General features: G+C 37.6%; 1 protein-coding gene across 4 annotated transcripts in view; it reads left to right on the top strand.

The window, feature by feature from the left end:
- The window catches only part of PTPRD (protein tyrosine phosphatase receptor type D), a 380,545-nt gene that overhangs the window by 238,901 nt on the left and 123,430 nt on the right, over positions 1 to 18,214 (top strand). For all 4 annotated transcript variants that reach the window (XM_072859514.1, XM_072859513.1, XM_072859512.1 and 1 more), the window contains exons 7-12: positions 860 to 1,129; positions 1,847 to 2,428; positions 11,409 to 11,542; positions 12,834 to 12,978; positions 16,383 to 16,688; positions 17,653 to 17,846. In XM_072859514.1, coding sequence (XP_072715615.1) covers positions 860 to 1,129; positions 1,847 to 2,428; positions 11,409 to 11,542; positions 12,834 to 12,978; positions 16,383 to 16,688; positions 17,653 to 17,846 — 1,631 coding nt within the window. The remainder of the gene's footprint in view (positions 1 to 859; positions 1,130 to 1,846; positions 2,429 to 11,408; positions 11,543 to 12,833; positions 12,979 to 16,382; positions 16,689 to 17,652; positions 17,847 to 18,214) is intronic.

The following is an 18,214-nucleotide window of genomic DNA, read 5'->3' as shown; positions in this document are numbered from 1 at the left end:
CTCACCCAATATGTTTTTAGTTCTTTTTCTTTGTGCAGTTTTTACTTAGACATTTCCCTAAGCATGATTCTCTATTGATTCTGTCATATGCTTGCCTGCATGACCAAATCCAGTACTTTGTACTGGCTTTGCCTAGTTTCTTTCTGTGACTATATATATATATATATTTTTATATATATGTATATGTGTATATATATGTATATATATGTGTATATATATATTTGTATCTGTGTGTAATTATATATTTTTTCTATGTTTGTTTCAGTGTTAGTGTGAGGTCTTGAGGCTGCATCTACTTTGAGTCTGAAAGCAAATGAAATTGCACTTTCAATGTACTGTAGGCAATGTGTTCCAGGACTGTGATGTGACAATGTGGCCTAGCACATTTATTCACATCAACTGGAAGTACGCAGCATTGAAGTTGGTTTTGGTAATCAACTCAATCATGCTGTCGACCTTCCAGTTTTCTTCTGTGCATATATATATGTATGGGCATAAAAAATGCATATATATATGTGCGTGTGTGTGTGCCCGCGCGCGCGTGTGTGCGTGTGTATATCTTTTGCATGGTGTTTGTGTATTGTTAGTATGTAGTTAGTTAACTGTGGGGCCCTAATAGGTCTGAATCAGCCTTTGTATGAATGTGCCTAATAATATCCTCAAGTAAATATAGAATAATTCACATTGTGTGCAGACAAAATTCTTGTTTAGTCTCGTATTTCTTTTATACATATTTTCTGGCAGATCGGAATAACACGTTAAAACGTTAAATTGTGTCTGTACACTGCATGTAGTCCGTATGCAAGACTCAGTTTCTTTTTTTGTATATGTTATTACCTTTTTTTGTGTTTTGTTCCAGTTCGACGGGTCCCACCGAGGTTCTCTATTCCCCCCACCAATCATGAGATCATGCCTGGCGGGAGTGTAAATATCACGTGTGTTGCAGTGGGGTCACCAATGCCATATGTGAAATGGATGCTAGGAGCAGAAGATTTGACACCTGAGGATGATATGCCAATAGGGAGGAACGTCCTTGAGCTTAATGATGTCAGGCAGTCTGCAAACTATACTTGTGTTGCTATGTCTACCCTTGGTGTTATAGAAGCAATAGCACAGATAACTGTCAAAGGTATATCCCAAGCACATATATTTGGACATAGTTCAGTCTTTTCTTTCATTCATTGCCATATTCTGAGCAAATATATTGCACGGAAAGGGACTAAATGCCTCTTACCCTCCTAAATCAAGAGGGTAAATATTCCAGCCAATCACTGGCATAAGACAAAATACAGATCCAGACAGCAATAATACTAATAAATAAGTTAATCATAATGTTCCATTATTCCCCTGTGTCTAGCTCCCAGCCTTCATTTCAAGTAAATAAAGGATCTTGTAATCTTGCATATACTTGTCAAGAGCAGGAGCCTCTAAGAACCAGTCATTTGATTTTTAGAGTTGCTGGGTGTCCACATATCATGTTCACTGAGTAATTGGAAACTAGAGATTCCAAAAATATCTGAAAATTAAACTGTAATGGTGCACTGTCTGTCTATAAGATTCCTCTTCTGCATATGTTTACAGAATCTATTACAGAAGTCAGTATCATTAATTTATATCAAATAAACCTGACACTACAAAACTTGAAGATTTTCTGATATATTTCTGGAGTAAAGCCTAATTGCCAAAAGCTTGCTCTGAACAGATCACACCTTCTTTCCATTCCAATCTTCCTGTTTTGTTTTTGTTGTTGTTGTTGTTGTTTGTTTTGGGTTTTAAGCTGCTTATTGTAATAATTAATGTCTACTGTTACATAATGCTAACTGTATTTTTTGGCATTTATCTTTAGCCTTACCCAAACCTCCTGGAACACCTGTGGTGACAGAAAGTACAGCAACAAGCATAACATTGACTTGGGATTCTGGAAACCCTGAGCCAGTTTCTTACTACATAATCCAACACAAACCCAAAAACTCCGAGGAGCCATATAAAGAAATTGATGGGGTGGCCACAACACGCTATAGTGTGGCTGGCCTAAGCCCATATTCAGAGTATGAATTTCGGGTAGTTGCAGTAAATAACATTGGGCGAGGGCCACCCAGTGAGCCTGTGTCAACAAGGACTTCAGAGCAAGCGCCTTCAAGTGCACCACGCAATGTGCAGGCCCGTATGTTGAGCTCTACCACCATTTTGGTACAGTGGGAGGAACCTGAGGAGCCTAATGGACAAATACAAGGTTACAGAGTTTATTACACCATGGACCCCACTCAACATGTCAACAGTTGGATGAAGCACAATGTGGCTGACAGCCACATTACCACTATTGGGAATCTGGTACCCCAGAAAACATACTCTGTGAAGGTTCTTGCTTTTACTTCTGTTGGGGATGGACCACTTTCTAGTGACATTCAGGTCATCACTCAAACAGGAGGTAAGCTAGCAATGAACAGAATTTGTGTGAAAAAGTTAAATACATGCAGAAATTTTGCAGAGAGAGAATTTGAGTTTAAAATGCTGAAAAAAACTTCTTCTCAAGGATAGCCAGTTTATTCAGGCAGCTTTTGCAGATAACCTTTTCTCAATTCCACCTTGCAAGTTATCATTGAAGAATGGAAATTATCCCCTCACACTTTCATTTTTTTTTTCATCAATCTCAAGAAGTTTAACTGAAGTTTAACTGAAGTCTCAGGGAGACCTTAATCCTGGAGGTGGCCAAATGTTATGGCTTCTATTTGGCAGTGCTCTGTGCACCAAAAGTGTTTAAGTAGTTCTTCACGGTTTTCTTTGAGGAGTTACCTGTGTTGGTGGGTTTTGTTTATGTGGTGTGTGGTTCCCTTATGCTACATCACTCTAGTGAATCTTACTTTTGGAAATTTAAAATGCATGTGTATTCAAATACTTGGTAAGGTTCTGAAAACACATAAAACATGAAAGCATTAAAAAAACAACAAACCTTTGTGTAGGTTCAAGCAAGCAGTTCTGTACACTTTGGATTTATAAATCAAATCCAGGCTGCCCCTACAAAGTGCATACAACAAGGTCACCATTTTCTTTTTTTATGTTTGCAGTTAGGTTGTTTTGTTTTGTACAGGAGTTTTAGGTCCATGAATTAGTTTTATTAGCAAAGGACAAGCAAGCATAGTGAAAAACATTGCAGAGAATTTTTATGAAATCAAAAGCGAGAAGCTCTGGTGGAGCTACACTGCACAAAGTGTTTTATTGTAGCAATAAGAAATAAAAGCTCCCTTTGTCTAGTGGTTTAGAGAAAGCTGTATGAAGTATTACTGTAGGTCAGTGATTGGCTAGAAACATTATATAATACTACTTGAATTTTTTAGTACTGGAAAGTTTCCTGTTGAAGAATTTAGCATCCCTCAAGTTCTTAAAAAATGTATCTCTAAAGTGTAACTGAAGACAGTTATGTTTCATCCACTAAAAAGTAAAAACTTCTGTGTTTTACCAATATGCATTTAATAAAGAACAGAAATCGAGGTATTGTCCTGGAACCTTTCTAAGTGTTTGTCTAACCTTTCTAAGTGTTGTGTTACATGAAAGTCTAGGTGTTACCTTTTGCAGTATCTCATATGAGAATTTACTAAATTAACTTTTTTAGACCTTCTAGTGGTACATTAAAATGTGTCTGTGTGCACATGCAGATGTAAGTATGTACAAAATAGTTTAATTTTAGCAATTGTAACCTTTTTCAGGGACTAGTTTTATATTGACATCTGACTTCTTTTTGAATCCATGTGCAAAAAACTTTTAAAGAAGAAGGTTTAGTGAGCTCCTCATCTGTGTTTTCACTTACAACCATAAACCTTTTAGATTAGCAAGATTTTGTCAGTGGCTTCCCCAGAGAAGGATGAAGCAATCAAAATAATGAGCACTGAGGCTCAGCTGGACCGGCCCAAGTTACATTACTTGCTGAGGTCACTTCAGAAAAGCTCTGTTTATTAAAACCTTTATAGAATTTGCCATTAAACATGCTTGTCTGTTTCCAATTACTGTTGCAATCTGAAGAAATTATGACAACATTAACAGTGCAGGAGGGATTCTCAATACATGTTTTCAATGTCGTAACAGAGTTGACTTCAGATTGTTTATTTGTGACTGTTGAAAAGAAAACCAAAAATGTGGCATACAGGAGGCATTTTTTAGCACTGATACTTGTGCTTGAAATACGAACATTTTAAGTCATGAAAGAGAAAAATAGTTAAGAAAGTCTAGTGCAGTTCTCCAGTTCAGGGTATGTTTAAAAACTAAAATTCTCCCATCTTTCTATCCAACAGTTTCTCTTCAGTGAACACTGCAGAATAAAATGCCCTCCTTGCCCTTCTCTTCCAGATTTGCTGTAATCTAAATCTGAATATGATTGTTTTGGTTTAAGTCTCTCTCAAGCTGAAACTCATCCAAATAAATATAGTGAATTACAAAGTGCCATTTAAAAACAGAGGAAATTGATTTAATGAAAACATATGTAAAAGACAAAAAATAGAAATGGGATGGTGATTACATTTTGAATGATTTTATTTTTCCTTTTTTGAAACAAATAAGCCTGTCATTGTAAATATGTAGCTTAACCCTTATGCTTACTTTGGGGATATTAGAGTATATATACAACAAAATCTGATTGACAGCTGTGACTTACAGGCTCTGTTAGCTTGGTTACCTTCAAAGCTTTCCTCCCTTATGTGTATTCTGATCTTTGGAGAGAGATTATAAAAAATGAATTATTTTTTTTTAAAAAGCCTGTTTATGAGAATCTTTGCTTTCTTAGTGCAGCAGAATTGTTCTTTTGAAATGGCTGTATGAGTGGCTTCTCACTTTTCAGGTCAGCCGAAACTCTACTGATAGTGAAAATTAGGTTGCTAATTAAAATATTAAGTAGGAACATGTAGTTTGAGGAGAAGAGAAGGAAGCATTTTTCAGACAACCAAACATTAAAAAAAAAAAAAGTTTTATGTTCAGTTTTGTGTTTCAGTATTCTGCTTAAACATTTTAAGGAAAAGCCAAGTTCTATTGCACAGTTGTTTTCAGCAGTGCTTTCTTTACTGTAAAAAGACACATTTTAAGAAATTAAGTAATCACAAAACAGCTGTAGAGCTGAGCCTTTTGAATAAGGGAAGATCAATTCCAATAGCTGCACCTAAGAAAGTTCTTATTCTGCATTTTGGGTCAAAGGATTTGATTGTGCTGAGGATGGAGTCAGGACCAGTATATTATTTAGGTGAATCAATTACTAACACCAAATTTTAGAATAAAGAAATATCAGTATACACTTCAGTGTGATACTTCTTGTCCTTTTTCTTTACTTCACTAGAAAACAAAAGCTCTGTTGGTTTGTCTCCATTTAGCTGCCCAGGACATACTTCTTATGTATCGTCTCATATTTCCTTTCTTTGCTTAAACTGGTCAGAAGTACACATACTCTCTGAGCAACCTGTGTGTACCAGGAACATTCTTGACCTTTAAACTGAATCTCTGGGTTTGCTTTTGGTTTGGTTTGGTTTGATTTTGGTTTGGTTTGATTTGGTTTTAATGTGCAAAGAGAGTATCGCTATTGAAGGAATTCAGAGAATCCTGGTTTTATTCTGAGCTTAGGTAGAAAGAGGGGAGAGTGAGAGATACTTGAGGTCTATTGGTAGTGGATTATTGGAGAAAGAGAGAGAAAAAAAATATTCTGGGAAATGAATGTGTACCTGTAAACATATGCTTCTTTAAACAAGAATTTACAATATAAAACATATTGTTAATTTCAAACCAAGGATTAGCATGGTTTGAAGGCTAAGGATTATTACAGTTGTAAAAGGCTAATCTTTCAAACATATGGAAAAGGACAGTAATGAGAAGGTCAAGTATCTGACTTGCAGGGCACATAAACAGAGCGTTAGCTTAAAGGAAATGAGTTAATGGTTCTGGCGTTCTTACTGTAAAAGAAGATTAGAAATTCAGAGGAAGGGAGCCTGTAGCAAGGGAATACAGTTCTGTGTTATAGCAAGCTAGCTACTTTGCCAGACATTTCAAATTTTTTCATGAACACATAAACGGGGAAACTTCATGTCTCTGAAACTCCACAGCGCTAGTCTCCTAGTGAAGCATTTCATGGAAATGGACTTCCACAAGGGAAGGGTTGAGAGCATGCAGCTGGAAACTCAGCCATGATGAAAGGAAGCAGGTGGAAGGAGAATAATTTGGACCTGAGGTGGGGTGCGGGATGGTTTTTAAGTGACAAAATTCCCCTTAAGGAACATATCTGGTCAGGTAGGAAAGAATATTTCAGCTTTTGAATAACCCCTCTGCTCTCAAAGCACAGTTAACTTCTGTTAAGTGCCCTGGTCTCTAAGTTTAAATGGTAACATGTTGAGACTAATATTGAGGATCTTACCCTCACACAGTGATTTTTCTAGCTTTTAATCTCCCTCTCTTTCTTCTAGTTCGAACACAAAATAGGGTGTGGATATGGGATTTCTTTTTTAATATGATTTTTTTCCAGTCCAGAATTCTGATTTTTGCAAATATATAGATGAGCGCTGGAAATGTGCACACATTACTTTTATGACTGAACTTAAGTATGGAAGAATGCAGCTTGAAATAATTTTAAGACAACTCTACTGCTGTTCTAACTGTAGAAATAGAGTGGAGACAATTACCCTGAAGAATAATTCATCTCTTCACTGTGTTCTCTAGTCATTCAGACAAGACTATGTGGACTCCGTCTTTAAGACTGACCAACATGTTTATTCTATTCTGTGGGCTCCTTCAATGCCAGTTACGCATATTATTTTAGGAAAGTGATTTATGGATTTCTGGTTATTTTTCACAACATGTGCTATGCTTTTTGGACATTTAAAATGTATTGTAGTTAATTATTCTGAATACTGTGGTTCTGTGTTTGATACTGCAGAACTGCAAGCCTCAGCTATCTTCAGACTCATTTGAAGAGGTTATTTCTGTTGTAGCAGAAAGACAGAGGGAGAGCAGGATGCACATATAGTTAGTTCATTACCTATTTTATTTTGTAATTATATTCCATGAGAATTTGGTATTTCAAAAAGTACAAGTATTGTTCTACAAAACAAAAACTCCGGAGCACATTAACTCTTCAATTGTAAGAGCTTCTCTGTAGAGCTTTGTGCTTCTTCAAGAGCAAGCAGAAGCATGAACTCTTGGTCCCTTTCAGTTCCCAACTGATTGTAAATTCTCTTGATTGATGTATTGTCCTTTGCAAAACTGATTCCTAATTGAACTGATTGAGTTTTGCTCTAGGTATGGATTTCACTCTAGCAATGTCATGGGGCCCTTTCTAGCCTGGAGACTCTCCTCTCTTTCCAGTATCACTTGCAAACCCAGCACAGCCCTGGAGTGTTTTTCTGGTTACCTCAGCCGGCTGAGGAACTGTGTAGGGAACTAAAGTGCCTTTCTGATTTGAGATGCCATTTTATGATTCTGTTCTAGCACTTGAATCAGGGAGGGACATAGAACCACATATGCAGGACAAGGCCCAGTAATCTATGTTTGTTTCTGGTTATCCAGCAATAAACGTGGAGGACTAGGCAAGCAAAAGTGCAGAACTTGGTATGAAGTTTTGAAAAGAGTAATTCTGGACTTTGTTTTGTCACTACACTGTAGTGTTTCATCATGTGTACTACCTAAGTTATGCCATGTTTACAAGCAAGAAATAAGAAGAGTTATACTCGGTGCACAGGGAAGTTATGGGTTTTAATGTACATTTGTAGAGCACATTGACCTCAAAGCAGAAAAGACAATATTGAGAGAATGCTCATGCAAAAAGATCCCATTCAGTGAGCTGACCATGTACTGCACTAATATGGAAAGTTAGATTTGACCTGAGTAATTAAAAACACTTCAGCAAGAGTATGAAGTCCACTTACATAGATTTTCCAGTTTTCCTAGGTTTTTCCATCTCTGAAGGACACCAGTACTTTCTGTCAGCTCCTCCAGCTTGGCTTAGTTCCCATGTGCCACTGAAGAAGTTTTTGAACAGATGTTGTGTGCTCTAGGCATAAATCCTAAATAGTTTAAAAGTTGTTGTTCCACTTTCTTATCTGGTACTTTTTCTTTGGCTTAAGCCTTGGGTTCCCTACCAGAGTTTATCAGCAATACAGTTTTTTTAGTTTCTGTGGTTTTGTTTTTGTTTTCTTTCTTCTCCATCTTCTCTGTCTGTTTGGAGTGATGCAGATTTCCCTGTCACCTCTTTCTTCTGCCAGTGTTTTCAGCTTCAGAGTTGCCTAACTGTGGTTGAAAAATGTGAGGGGAGACTAGATTTTGCAGCAAGATATTATTTTGACAAACAGCATTTGGGAAAGTCCAATTAACCATCAACTTGTCTTACAAAATGATAGAGAATTGCAGACCTAAGACCATAAAGGGGTTTTTTTTGAAAGGAATACTTGGAGGATGAGGGTCTTAAAACACACAGAGAGAAAGGAAATACCCTTCGTTCTCCATCTGCTGCCATATTTATCGTAACGGATGGTACCCTTCATATGGGTCACTTGACTGGCCATTTACTATTACTACCTGGCTGTGTTCTACAGTTCCTGTATCCATACGTTAAGCACAGATCATAGCATCATAGGACAATTCAGGCTGGCAGGGTGATCTTCTGGGAAGGTCTCCAGCCCCAGCCCCTGCCCAGAGCAGACTCAGCTGTGGGGTCAGACAGGGCTGCTCAGGGCTTCACCCAGTTGAGTCATAAAGCCCCCCAAGGCTGGTTATGGTCCAGCCTCCGTGGGCCCCAGCTCCAGTGCTGGGCTGTGGGAAAAAGGCTTCTCCTTATCTCCAGTCTGGGCCTCTCCTGTTTCAGTTCATGCTGCTGCCTCTCGCCCTCCTGCCGCACACCACTGTGAAGAGCCCGGCTGCATCTCCTCCATCCCTCCCATCGGTGCCGGGGATGCTGTTGGGTGCCCCCAAAGCTGTCCCTTCTCCCAGGTGAACCACCCCCAGTCCTGCAGCCTCTTTGCAGGGCAAGGGCCCCAGCCCAGAGCCACCTTGCTGAGGCCCAAAACCAGAAGCAGTACCCAGGTGTGGTCTGACAGGCACTGAGCAGAGGGCACAGTCCCTGCCCTCCCCTGGCTCTCGGGGCCATCTCCTGCTCACACCACCACCCCAGGCACTGCTGGCCCTTGTTGCTGCCTGGGCACACGGCTGGCCCCAGCTCAGCTCGCTGCCCGCCAGGGCCCAGGGCCACCCCCCACAGCTGCTCCCTGGCCCTGTCAGCCCCAGCCTGCATCCTTGCAGGGCTCTGCCTTCCCAGGACAGGGCTTGCTGAACTTCATGGGGAACCATTGGCCTGTACCTCCCCCCTCTCCAGCTCCATCTTAACAGCAGCCTGGCCCTCGAGTGTGTCAACTGGTCCCCCCCAGCTTGGTGTCATCTGCAAACCCAGAACATGTGCCCTCCATCCCCTCCTCCCGGTCACTGATAGAGATGTGATACATTTGGAACAACCTGTAGCAAAATAAACACTTCCAAATAGCCGCCTAGACTTCAGATTTTATTATTTACTTTTGGCAAGCCTGCAGTGGGGCTCCACATCTACTTTAAGCCATGTTCAACAGGAGGCAAATCTGCAGCTGTTGTCTGGTTGTTACTCAGGAGTGTTTTGAAGCAGCTAACCTAAAAGGTTGTAATGTCCACCTAGTAAATATATTTATATAACTATGCTGTAGATTTGCCAAGTTAAATTTTGATCTAGTGGTATTTCAGAATCTGTTTCAAAGTTAGGAATTATCCAGTTATCCCACTCTCTCCCTCTTAATTTCAAATCCATTCAATTTTTAAAGTATAAAATTCGAAGTATTTCTGTCAAAAATACTTTGTTGATATTTCCTGTAATTGCTCCCTGTGCTTTGTAATCTTTTCCCTTTGGCACTTTGCAGTACCCAGGAAGTTGTCTCTTTTTACACCAGACATCTTTTAGAAAAATAGATAATTACTCCTATCCTTTTTTCTTCCCATAAAGAAACTTGGTCTCCTGTTCACCCTCACTCATTCCCTCAGAAATAGGCAACATCCTTCTACGCCTTTCCTTTTCTATTTTGTCCTGTTTCTGAAAAAAAAGAAGGTGCATGGTAGGGACTTGCAACCTCTACACAGGAGCTTGAATATGCACCTCATGTTGACAGGTTATCTGTCTGTTTAAAGATTAGATATCAAACCTGCACCAGTGTACATGAGGGCAGTGTTATCCTCAGAGTGACATTCTGTAGAAAACTGGGGAAGATAAGAATTACAATCACAAATTATTTTTACCATTTGCTCCATGGTGTTTTTAAGTCTTTTACTGTACAAAAGGCACATACTTGTAATGCTATAATAAAATTCTACCCCGAAAAATGATTGTGAAACGATCATTGTTGTCACATCCTACTTGTCACACCTGTTCTCAGTATGTGCTAAGATGTGCATCTCATATTTTTTTCTTAAAAAATAAGACAATGCCACATTTTATTCTTGAAAAGCTAGAAGTGCTGTGGAAGACTGTTTCATGCCTTATCAACAGCACTATTAACTGAAAGTAGTGTTTTAGAACTTGGGTACCAAAATGATTGTATGCATTCCAATGACAGGGTTATATTTTGCTGTCTTTTCCCAGTCAACCTTATTATTTGCCGTAGATTTGCAGAAGTAAATGAGGGTAACATTTAGTGTGGATAATTTCTGTGACCATTACACAAGACATAACAACAGAGAATGTTCTTGACCTCTGGAATCAAAGTTGCATTTTTAGTTCTTGCAATTAGAAAGTGTTGTTACTAGAAATTCAGATATATTCGTAAAAATACTAGTCGTTAAAAGGATAGAAATATGTCACTTAATGAGAACATTACTGCAGATCTCTTCAGTAGGTTATAACTTCTTCAGGTTACAAAAATATTCAATATGAAGGTGTCTTCTTAAAAAGCAGGATGTGTTTAGTATCTTAGTTATTTATGAGCTGAGCAAACCATTTTCAGATTTGGAAATGTGTGTAATGGTGTTAACACTTTCTTCTTGACTATTCCAGCCAATCTTATGTAATACTAGCATTTCCCCGTATCCACACATACAGATATATGTACATATTCACCATTTCACACATAGGTTATTAGATTGCTAGTATTCATCACCAGGCTTCTGTTCAATTGCATTTCAGTTCTGTGTGCATTATTTACATTGCAAAGCATTTGTTTGAAATTCTTGATAATTTGTAATGTGTGAATTAAATATATCATTATTTTTCTGAGATCAGATTAATTTATCTCATAGTACAGTTAATGAATTTGTTTAAGTTCAGTAAGTTCAATAAAAGTAATATTGTGTGAAACTTTCAGATAATAGTTTAAAAGGTTTGAAAGATGAGTGTTGAAATAGCCAAATAAACAATTGCTGCTCAACTTTTTCTTTAGTGCCTGGTCAGCCATTGAACTTCAAAGCAGAACCTGAGTCTGAAACGAGCATATTACTTTCCTGGACACCTCCACGCTCTGATACCATTTCCAGCTATGAACTGGTTTACAAAGATGGGGAGCACGGGGAGGAGGTAAGTGGAAAGACTATACGTCTTTTAAATACTCTTTAATGAGTCAGACAGAAAACGCTGCAATGGTTTAGAATTGATGGATTAGTAACTTTCTTTAGTATAAATGTCTTGATGTTTAACAGGTTGTTAAACCCAGCAGTCAACGTAACGATAGACTGAGAGTGTGTAAACAGCAGAAAATGCTTCGATGGTTACCAGGCACTGAAACTTTGGTGTTGTTTGCAACAAGTCATCCAGTTTCAGACAGTGATCGTGTCTCTCCAAGCCTCTTCCTCTACAAAGGCTTGGAAGCAGAAGTGTTTTGGGGCATGTTATGGACTCAGTAAGATTTTTTGCACTTATACTTGGACTTTGAAGTCTATTTTCAGCCTTAGAGAATTTTTCTTTCTCTTTGCCACCACTTAAGAGAGTTCTCAAGCTTCTCTAATCTTTCAATAATATGTGAGAAGAAAATGCAGGGTTTTTTTCTAAAGACAAAAACATGCTATAGACTTTTCCTGTACCGCTATTTCTTCAAGAATTTTTAGTTTGAGGGCCTCTGTGGTGTTAGTACTGTAGACTTTAGAATAAACTGTTCTTCTGATATGGAAACCATGTGATATTGCCAGGTGTCCCAGACAAAAGAACGAAGCCGGCAGCCTCAGAAGGCAGCAGGAAGGCAGCAGGAGAGTGTCAGCCTCATTGATTTCTCCTGCATCATCAACTCATTGCTGATGCTTCAACTGAGCTTATGTTTATGGTGGTTTCACACATATACTGTGAATGCATAAGCTTATTTTTTGGAAGGGGGCCAGATCCGTAATTCACCTCCACATAGGATGCAGGCCCCTGCTTAAAAAGTTGCCCTTTAGAAGAATTTGCTTTTTAATAATTTGAACATGAATTTAACTACGAGGTTAAACCCAAGATTACTCACATTATAAAGCCTTGTAGTTCACTGTCATAAGAGGTAATAGGTAAGGCTTTGTTTATGTGTTATTGTCTGAAAAACCTTTTATACTTTGTACACAACTATTACTTCCTCAAACAGTCAAACAATATTTCTGGCTCTGAGTTTCACCCATTAAGCTGTCGACTTTAAAAATTATTGTTCCTTAATGTGTGTTTGTCAAAAGTAATGTATTCATTTTTGTTTTGGTTTAGTTTGGTTTTGTTCTGATTTGTTTTCTTGAATTTAAATTTTTCTCAATGGGGTTATCATTGGAGTATAAAGCATTTCTTCTCTAGGCAACATATGGAATTCAGAGTCTCTGAATATTAATCAAGACATCCTCTTATTACCTACTTTTAGCAACGGGTTTCCACTGAACCTACTACATCTTATCGCCTGCAAGGCTTAAGGCCAAACAGCTTGTACTTATTCCGTCTAGCTGCACGTTCTCCACAAGGCCTGGGTGCTTCAACGGCAGAAATCTCAGCGAGAACCATGCAGTCAAGTAGGTGTCTTTCCTTCCTAACTTTATTTCCTTGTCTTGGATTTCTCAAAGAGATTAATCTCAGTAGCCCAAAGAGGCAGCAACAGAGAAAAAGGCAAAATGATAAATATACAGCATTCGTGGTGCTTAATACAGCAAAAGAAAGCTTAAAATGTGTGTTTTTGTAGGTGTATTGTGATCAATTTAATATATGAGTGACTCTTACATAGTTTCAGAAAAAAACTCTGTAAACCAGTGTCTAAGGAGACAATATTATGCTGTCATAATAGTATTTTATTTTATATTATAATAGGATTTTTATCATACAATAGATGTACATTAATAACAGTCTTCTACCCGTAAAATTCCACCTGCCCAGTCTGCAGATTTCCTGTAATATTGGGTTGTTCTGCAGCATCTCCCTGAAGTACAAAAAATTTGTAGAGTGGGTCAGGTTGAATATTTCAAACTGTACAAAAAGTTTCCTCGTAGCTGTTCCTCTATAGTAGTTAATCATTCTGATTTTAAACAGGTTTTTTTTAAATCTAAGCTTTTTATGATGTTCAGTCATTTTACATTTTACACCAGTAGAAAAATTGTTTTCTCACTGGATACTTATGGAAACAATGTCATGAAACTCATCACATTTGTCTGCAAATGAGATGCAAAAATTTGTCAGGGATTTATATATGCACTTAAAAATATTTAAATTAAGACTTAATTAAAACAATCAGCTATTCAAGGATGATGTCCAGAAGTGCTACTCTTGCCTGATAAGTTATGCTTTCCTGACAGTTTTCATTACACACTGTCATTTTAAAACTTCACGCAATTCTATTTGTATTTCTTTTAAATTAAATGGCCTTTTCTTCAAGTAATATTATTCAAAACAGAAAATTCAGATTCTCAATTGACATGAGGCTTTTTAATTTGCAGTCAAGACAGATGTGATTACACCATCGTTCTTTGTTAGTGTTATATATTAATAGTAATTAGTGTGACTGGAGATACAGTGCTGCAAACCTTTAACCAAAGCTAAATGTGCTTCTGAAGCATTTCTAAGGCATTTGGAATAAGCAGAAAAGACGATTATATAACACAAGGCTTGTTTTAGAGACAGTGGCAAGGCACCTTTTAATTTTAATAATCCAGGATCAATACTTTGATGAAGAAAAAGGTGCTTATTTACTCTGGGAGTCATTTCAGCTATTTAGAATGCTCGTTCTCTTATACTGCGTGAAGATTGCTTAGACTGTGCATACAAAATAAACATCTAGGGGCCAAGGTTGCATGTATAAGCATTTTTCCCTTCTTGAATATAAGAATATGTTATGCTTTTTCAGCCTTATGTCTTCAGATAGTAAGAAAATCCAGTTGATTTCAGTGGGCAGACCCCGGTTATTTGCTGAAAAGATTGCAAAATCTTTTTTGCAAAAATTGTGCATTTTAAGAAAAAAGTATATGCATTAATAAAACTGGTTACACAAGTAGCCTACAGATTATGCTTGGTTACATAAATGCAATATTTTTGCATTTGCAGAGTATAATGGATTAAAAATTAATAAAATCCTGTGAGTTTATTAGCAATATTCACCAGAATATGCTATTGCCTTTCATCTTGTTTTCAGAGGAAGATGCTACAGGGATTTATTTCTTTACATATAAGATCCTTAAGAGACATTTTACTTGTATTTTACTTCCTGCACAAGTTGATGTTAGAAGGGGACCAACATGTTTCTGAGTACTTGATTACTGAATTAGCCTAAAAAAAAAACCCCAAATGTGATAATTCTCATCTGTCCCCCCGTCCACCTCCTCTAGTTAGTTGAAATGCTGGTGCATTCCCTCCTGTTTTCCCTTCAGAAGAGCAGTGTACCATACTGAGTAAAAAGCCATTGATCCCTGTAGAAGAGCTGTAGGGAACTGAAGGATACATGTGTAAATGCAATAGGTCACAGCAGTGTCCTAGGCCTTCTCTGTTGCTTTAATTTTGTTTGATGTGCCTAGTATAAGTACCAGAAATCCATTAGTTTCTTTTTTCCCTTAAGAAGTGGGAAGAAAATAGTAGCCAAAAAAAAAAAAAAAAAAAAAAAAGATGCCATAAAGATCTTGCACCCAAAATTTATGTTTTCCTTACAAGAAAGAAGGCAGACATAGGAAAGGAGTCCATGTCCACTACTTCTGCCAGTGAATTTGAACTATGGCTCCTTTTGTGGTGCTCTGAATGAGCTTAGTTAGTAAGCATAGACTTTGCTAAGTCAAAGTGCATTTAAGCACATAAATGCATACCTAACTTTCAGTACTTGAATTGCCTCACTGAAAGCAATGGGATGACATACATGCTTAAATGCTCTGGAACCCGGAAAAGGTAAATATGCTGACAGATTCCTTTGAGTACAAATCGGTAAAGGTGAGCACTTTTGCTCTGGAAGATTGGTGCTGGTGACAAGAGATGAAACCAAGTCAGAATCTCTCACTGTTCTGATGTGCTGAGCTTGTGAACTCTCTTTGTAAAATTAATACCTGCTTTCTTGACAAGTTGTTTGGGGGTAGATTTTTTTTTTTCCTATAGAAGTTACCTACATTACTGGTAGGATTTAATTCTGTGCTAGCAAAGGTGTCTCCAAGAGGAGTTAAAAAAATAAAACTGACAGCTGATCTAGGGTAAGTACAAGTTACAGTCAGAATCAACAAGCCTGTCACTTTTTCCTGGTAGGTAAATCTTTGACTAAGACTTTCTTCATCTTCTATTGACTGCATGCTTCTAGTATGTTGGCTACAATAAATGTTTCAGTAAATGCTTTCCTTTTAAAGGTAAATTACAGTTGACTTGTGCCAGGCAGACTCAGTTATACAAAAAACCTGGAAAAACAATAAATTGTTTATGACAGTGGGGAGGCTACAAACATGGCAATTTATGGAGCAATTTCTAGCAATTATTGCAAGTTTTTAGAATTTCTGTAAAAATAATTTTTCTCAAAGAAAGTAAACCCACTTGAAGGGGATATGTGCAAATTTGTAAGTAAATACATGTCACGTGTCATTTAAAATATTATAGCTTGCACTAATTGCATTGATTATAAAGATAGATCAGTAGTCATAGAAGTGTCACGTTTTTGTTTTATTTCAAGAAGAATTTTAATTACAGGTAGGTAATATTATTTTGAGGTTTCATTTTCATGTATTTCCCCTACATCCTTTTTCACCATTTAGTTGGTCTATTCATTTTCAGTTTCCTCATGTTAATAAGCCAAGGTGCATATGGTTATCTGACGCTTTGCTTTTTTAAGTTTCTACTTTTTTTGGTTTATTTTTTATTTTCATTTGGTTGTCTTTTATTTATTTTTATTTTTTCTTTTGTTCATTTTTTTCAATCACTCCTATCCTTTCACTCAAATCCTCCTTTAACCCACTACTGAAATTAGAGCCATCAGCTCCTCCTCAAGACATTAGTTGCACAAGCCCCAGCTCCACTAGCATTTTGGTAAGTTGGAAACCTCCACCGGTGGAAAAACAGAACGGCATTATCACTGAATACTCCATCAAGTACATTGGGATTGATGGAGAAGATGTCAAGCCCCATGAAATTTTGGGAATTTCCTCGGACAGTACCCAATACCTTTTGGAACAGCTGGAAAAATGGACTGAGTACCGGATCTCTGTGACTGCCCACACTGATGTTGGACCTGGCCCAGAGAGCTTAGCAGTATTGATTCGGACAGATGAAGATGGTATGTTGCCTCCACTACATCAGTTTGCGCCTCTATGACCCCCTGTCGATCTGCTGTCTTTTGTATAGCCTAACAGTATTTTTTTCTGCTCCTCTTTTTTCCCAAATCACAGATATTATCACCCTTTGAGTTTTTTAATCAAAGACTTGTCCTTTCTACACCATTTTTCTATTTGGCATTTTTACTTTTTTTAACAGGAAGTACCTTTTTGTAAGTGACATGAATCTGCTGCCCCTTTGAGCCCATACATATCCTTCTTGCTCCTCCTTTAACATAATAGTAACTCTCAGGGGAAAATCTTTCTGCCTTTTCCTTGATTTTACAGTCATTATTATTTTTAAACACTTATGTCTATGAACTTTTTTTCAGGTTTTGGTTTTGTTTTGGTTTTTTTTAACTACTTTATTGTTCCATGTTGTGCTTTTTGATTTGGTTTTTTTTGGTGGGTTTTTTTTTTTTGAGTTTTGTTTTTGATCTTGGAAAACTGATGCTCCACACATTTTCTTTTCTTCCATGCTTGAAAGTGACAGAAGACAGCCCTATTATCAGCCTCCTTTTTATGCTACTGAAAAAAAAATTAAACAAAGAACTTAGCAAACAAAAATAAGGGAAACTTTTTTTGAAATCTTTTGTGTTTTTATTATTAGTAGTATTATTATTTCAATGATTAAAATATCTCTTTGTACTATAATGCTTTGAATCTCAAAGCATCTTCCTTGGCTTTTGTACATTTTTACATGTTTTTCTATTTCTCTAATACTCTTTTTTCTTCCATTTTTTTGCATCAGTCATGTTTTTTGATCTTTTCACTGAAAGGTAGAGCAGATTGGTTGAGCATTTTCATTTGTTGAACAATTTGTATTCTTCAAAGAAAACAGTGAGTCTGCCCTTTTAAAAAAAAAAGCAAAAGACATGGGTGGGACAGGTGCCTGTAATTCTCTTCTGTCCACTGATGTTGTTCCAGTTCCTAGTGGTCCTCCTCGCAAAGTCGAGGTAGAGGCTGTCAACTCTACTGCTGTTAAAGTGTCATGGCGCTCACCTGTACCCAATAAGCAGCATGGCCAGATCCGAGGATACCAGGTCCACTACGTGAAGATGGAAAACGGAGAGCCAAAGGGTCAGCCCATGCTGAAGGACATCATGCTGGCTGATGCACAGGTAATTAGGGCATTTTATGTTATTTTCTAGGTCACAGTGAAAACATTTCATGTACCAGAGAGCTATCCAGAACTCCTTTTTTTTTTAATTTCAGCCTACCAGCTGACATTTTTTATCTCTATTTTTAAACAACTTATTTTCAGAATATTTACATTTAAAGGTTCTTGGGCCAAACCTAGGCACCCTTTTCTGTATAGGAGTGGAACTAAATGCTAAGCTCTGTCATTCTGCTGGCTCCCTTAAACCTGGAGACTTCACCCTATACCTATGCTCTCAAGTTTTAAAGCATCAGGGAGATCTGAGCCAGGTCACAGACAACGTAGCAAACTGTGCACTGCCTGATCCACCCACCTGGTATTTCTTTGTTT

This window comes from Ciconia boyciana, chromosome 4 (assembly GCF_034638445.1).
Source record: "Ciconia boyciana chromosome 4, ASM3463844v1, whole genome shotgun sequence".
Classification (NCBI taxonomy): Eukaryota; Metazoa; Chordata; class Aves; order Ciconiiformes; family Ciconiidae; genus Ciconia; species Ciconia boyciana.
This window is presented reverse-complemented; position numbering and strand designations above follow the sequence as displayed.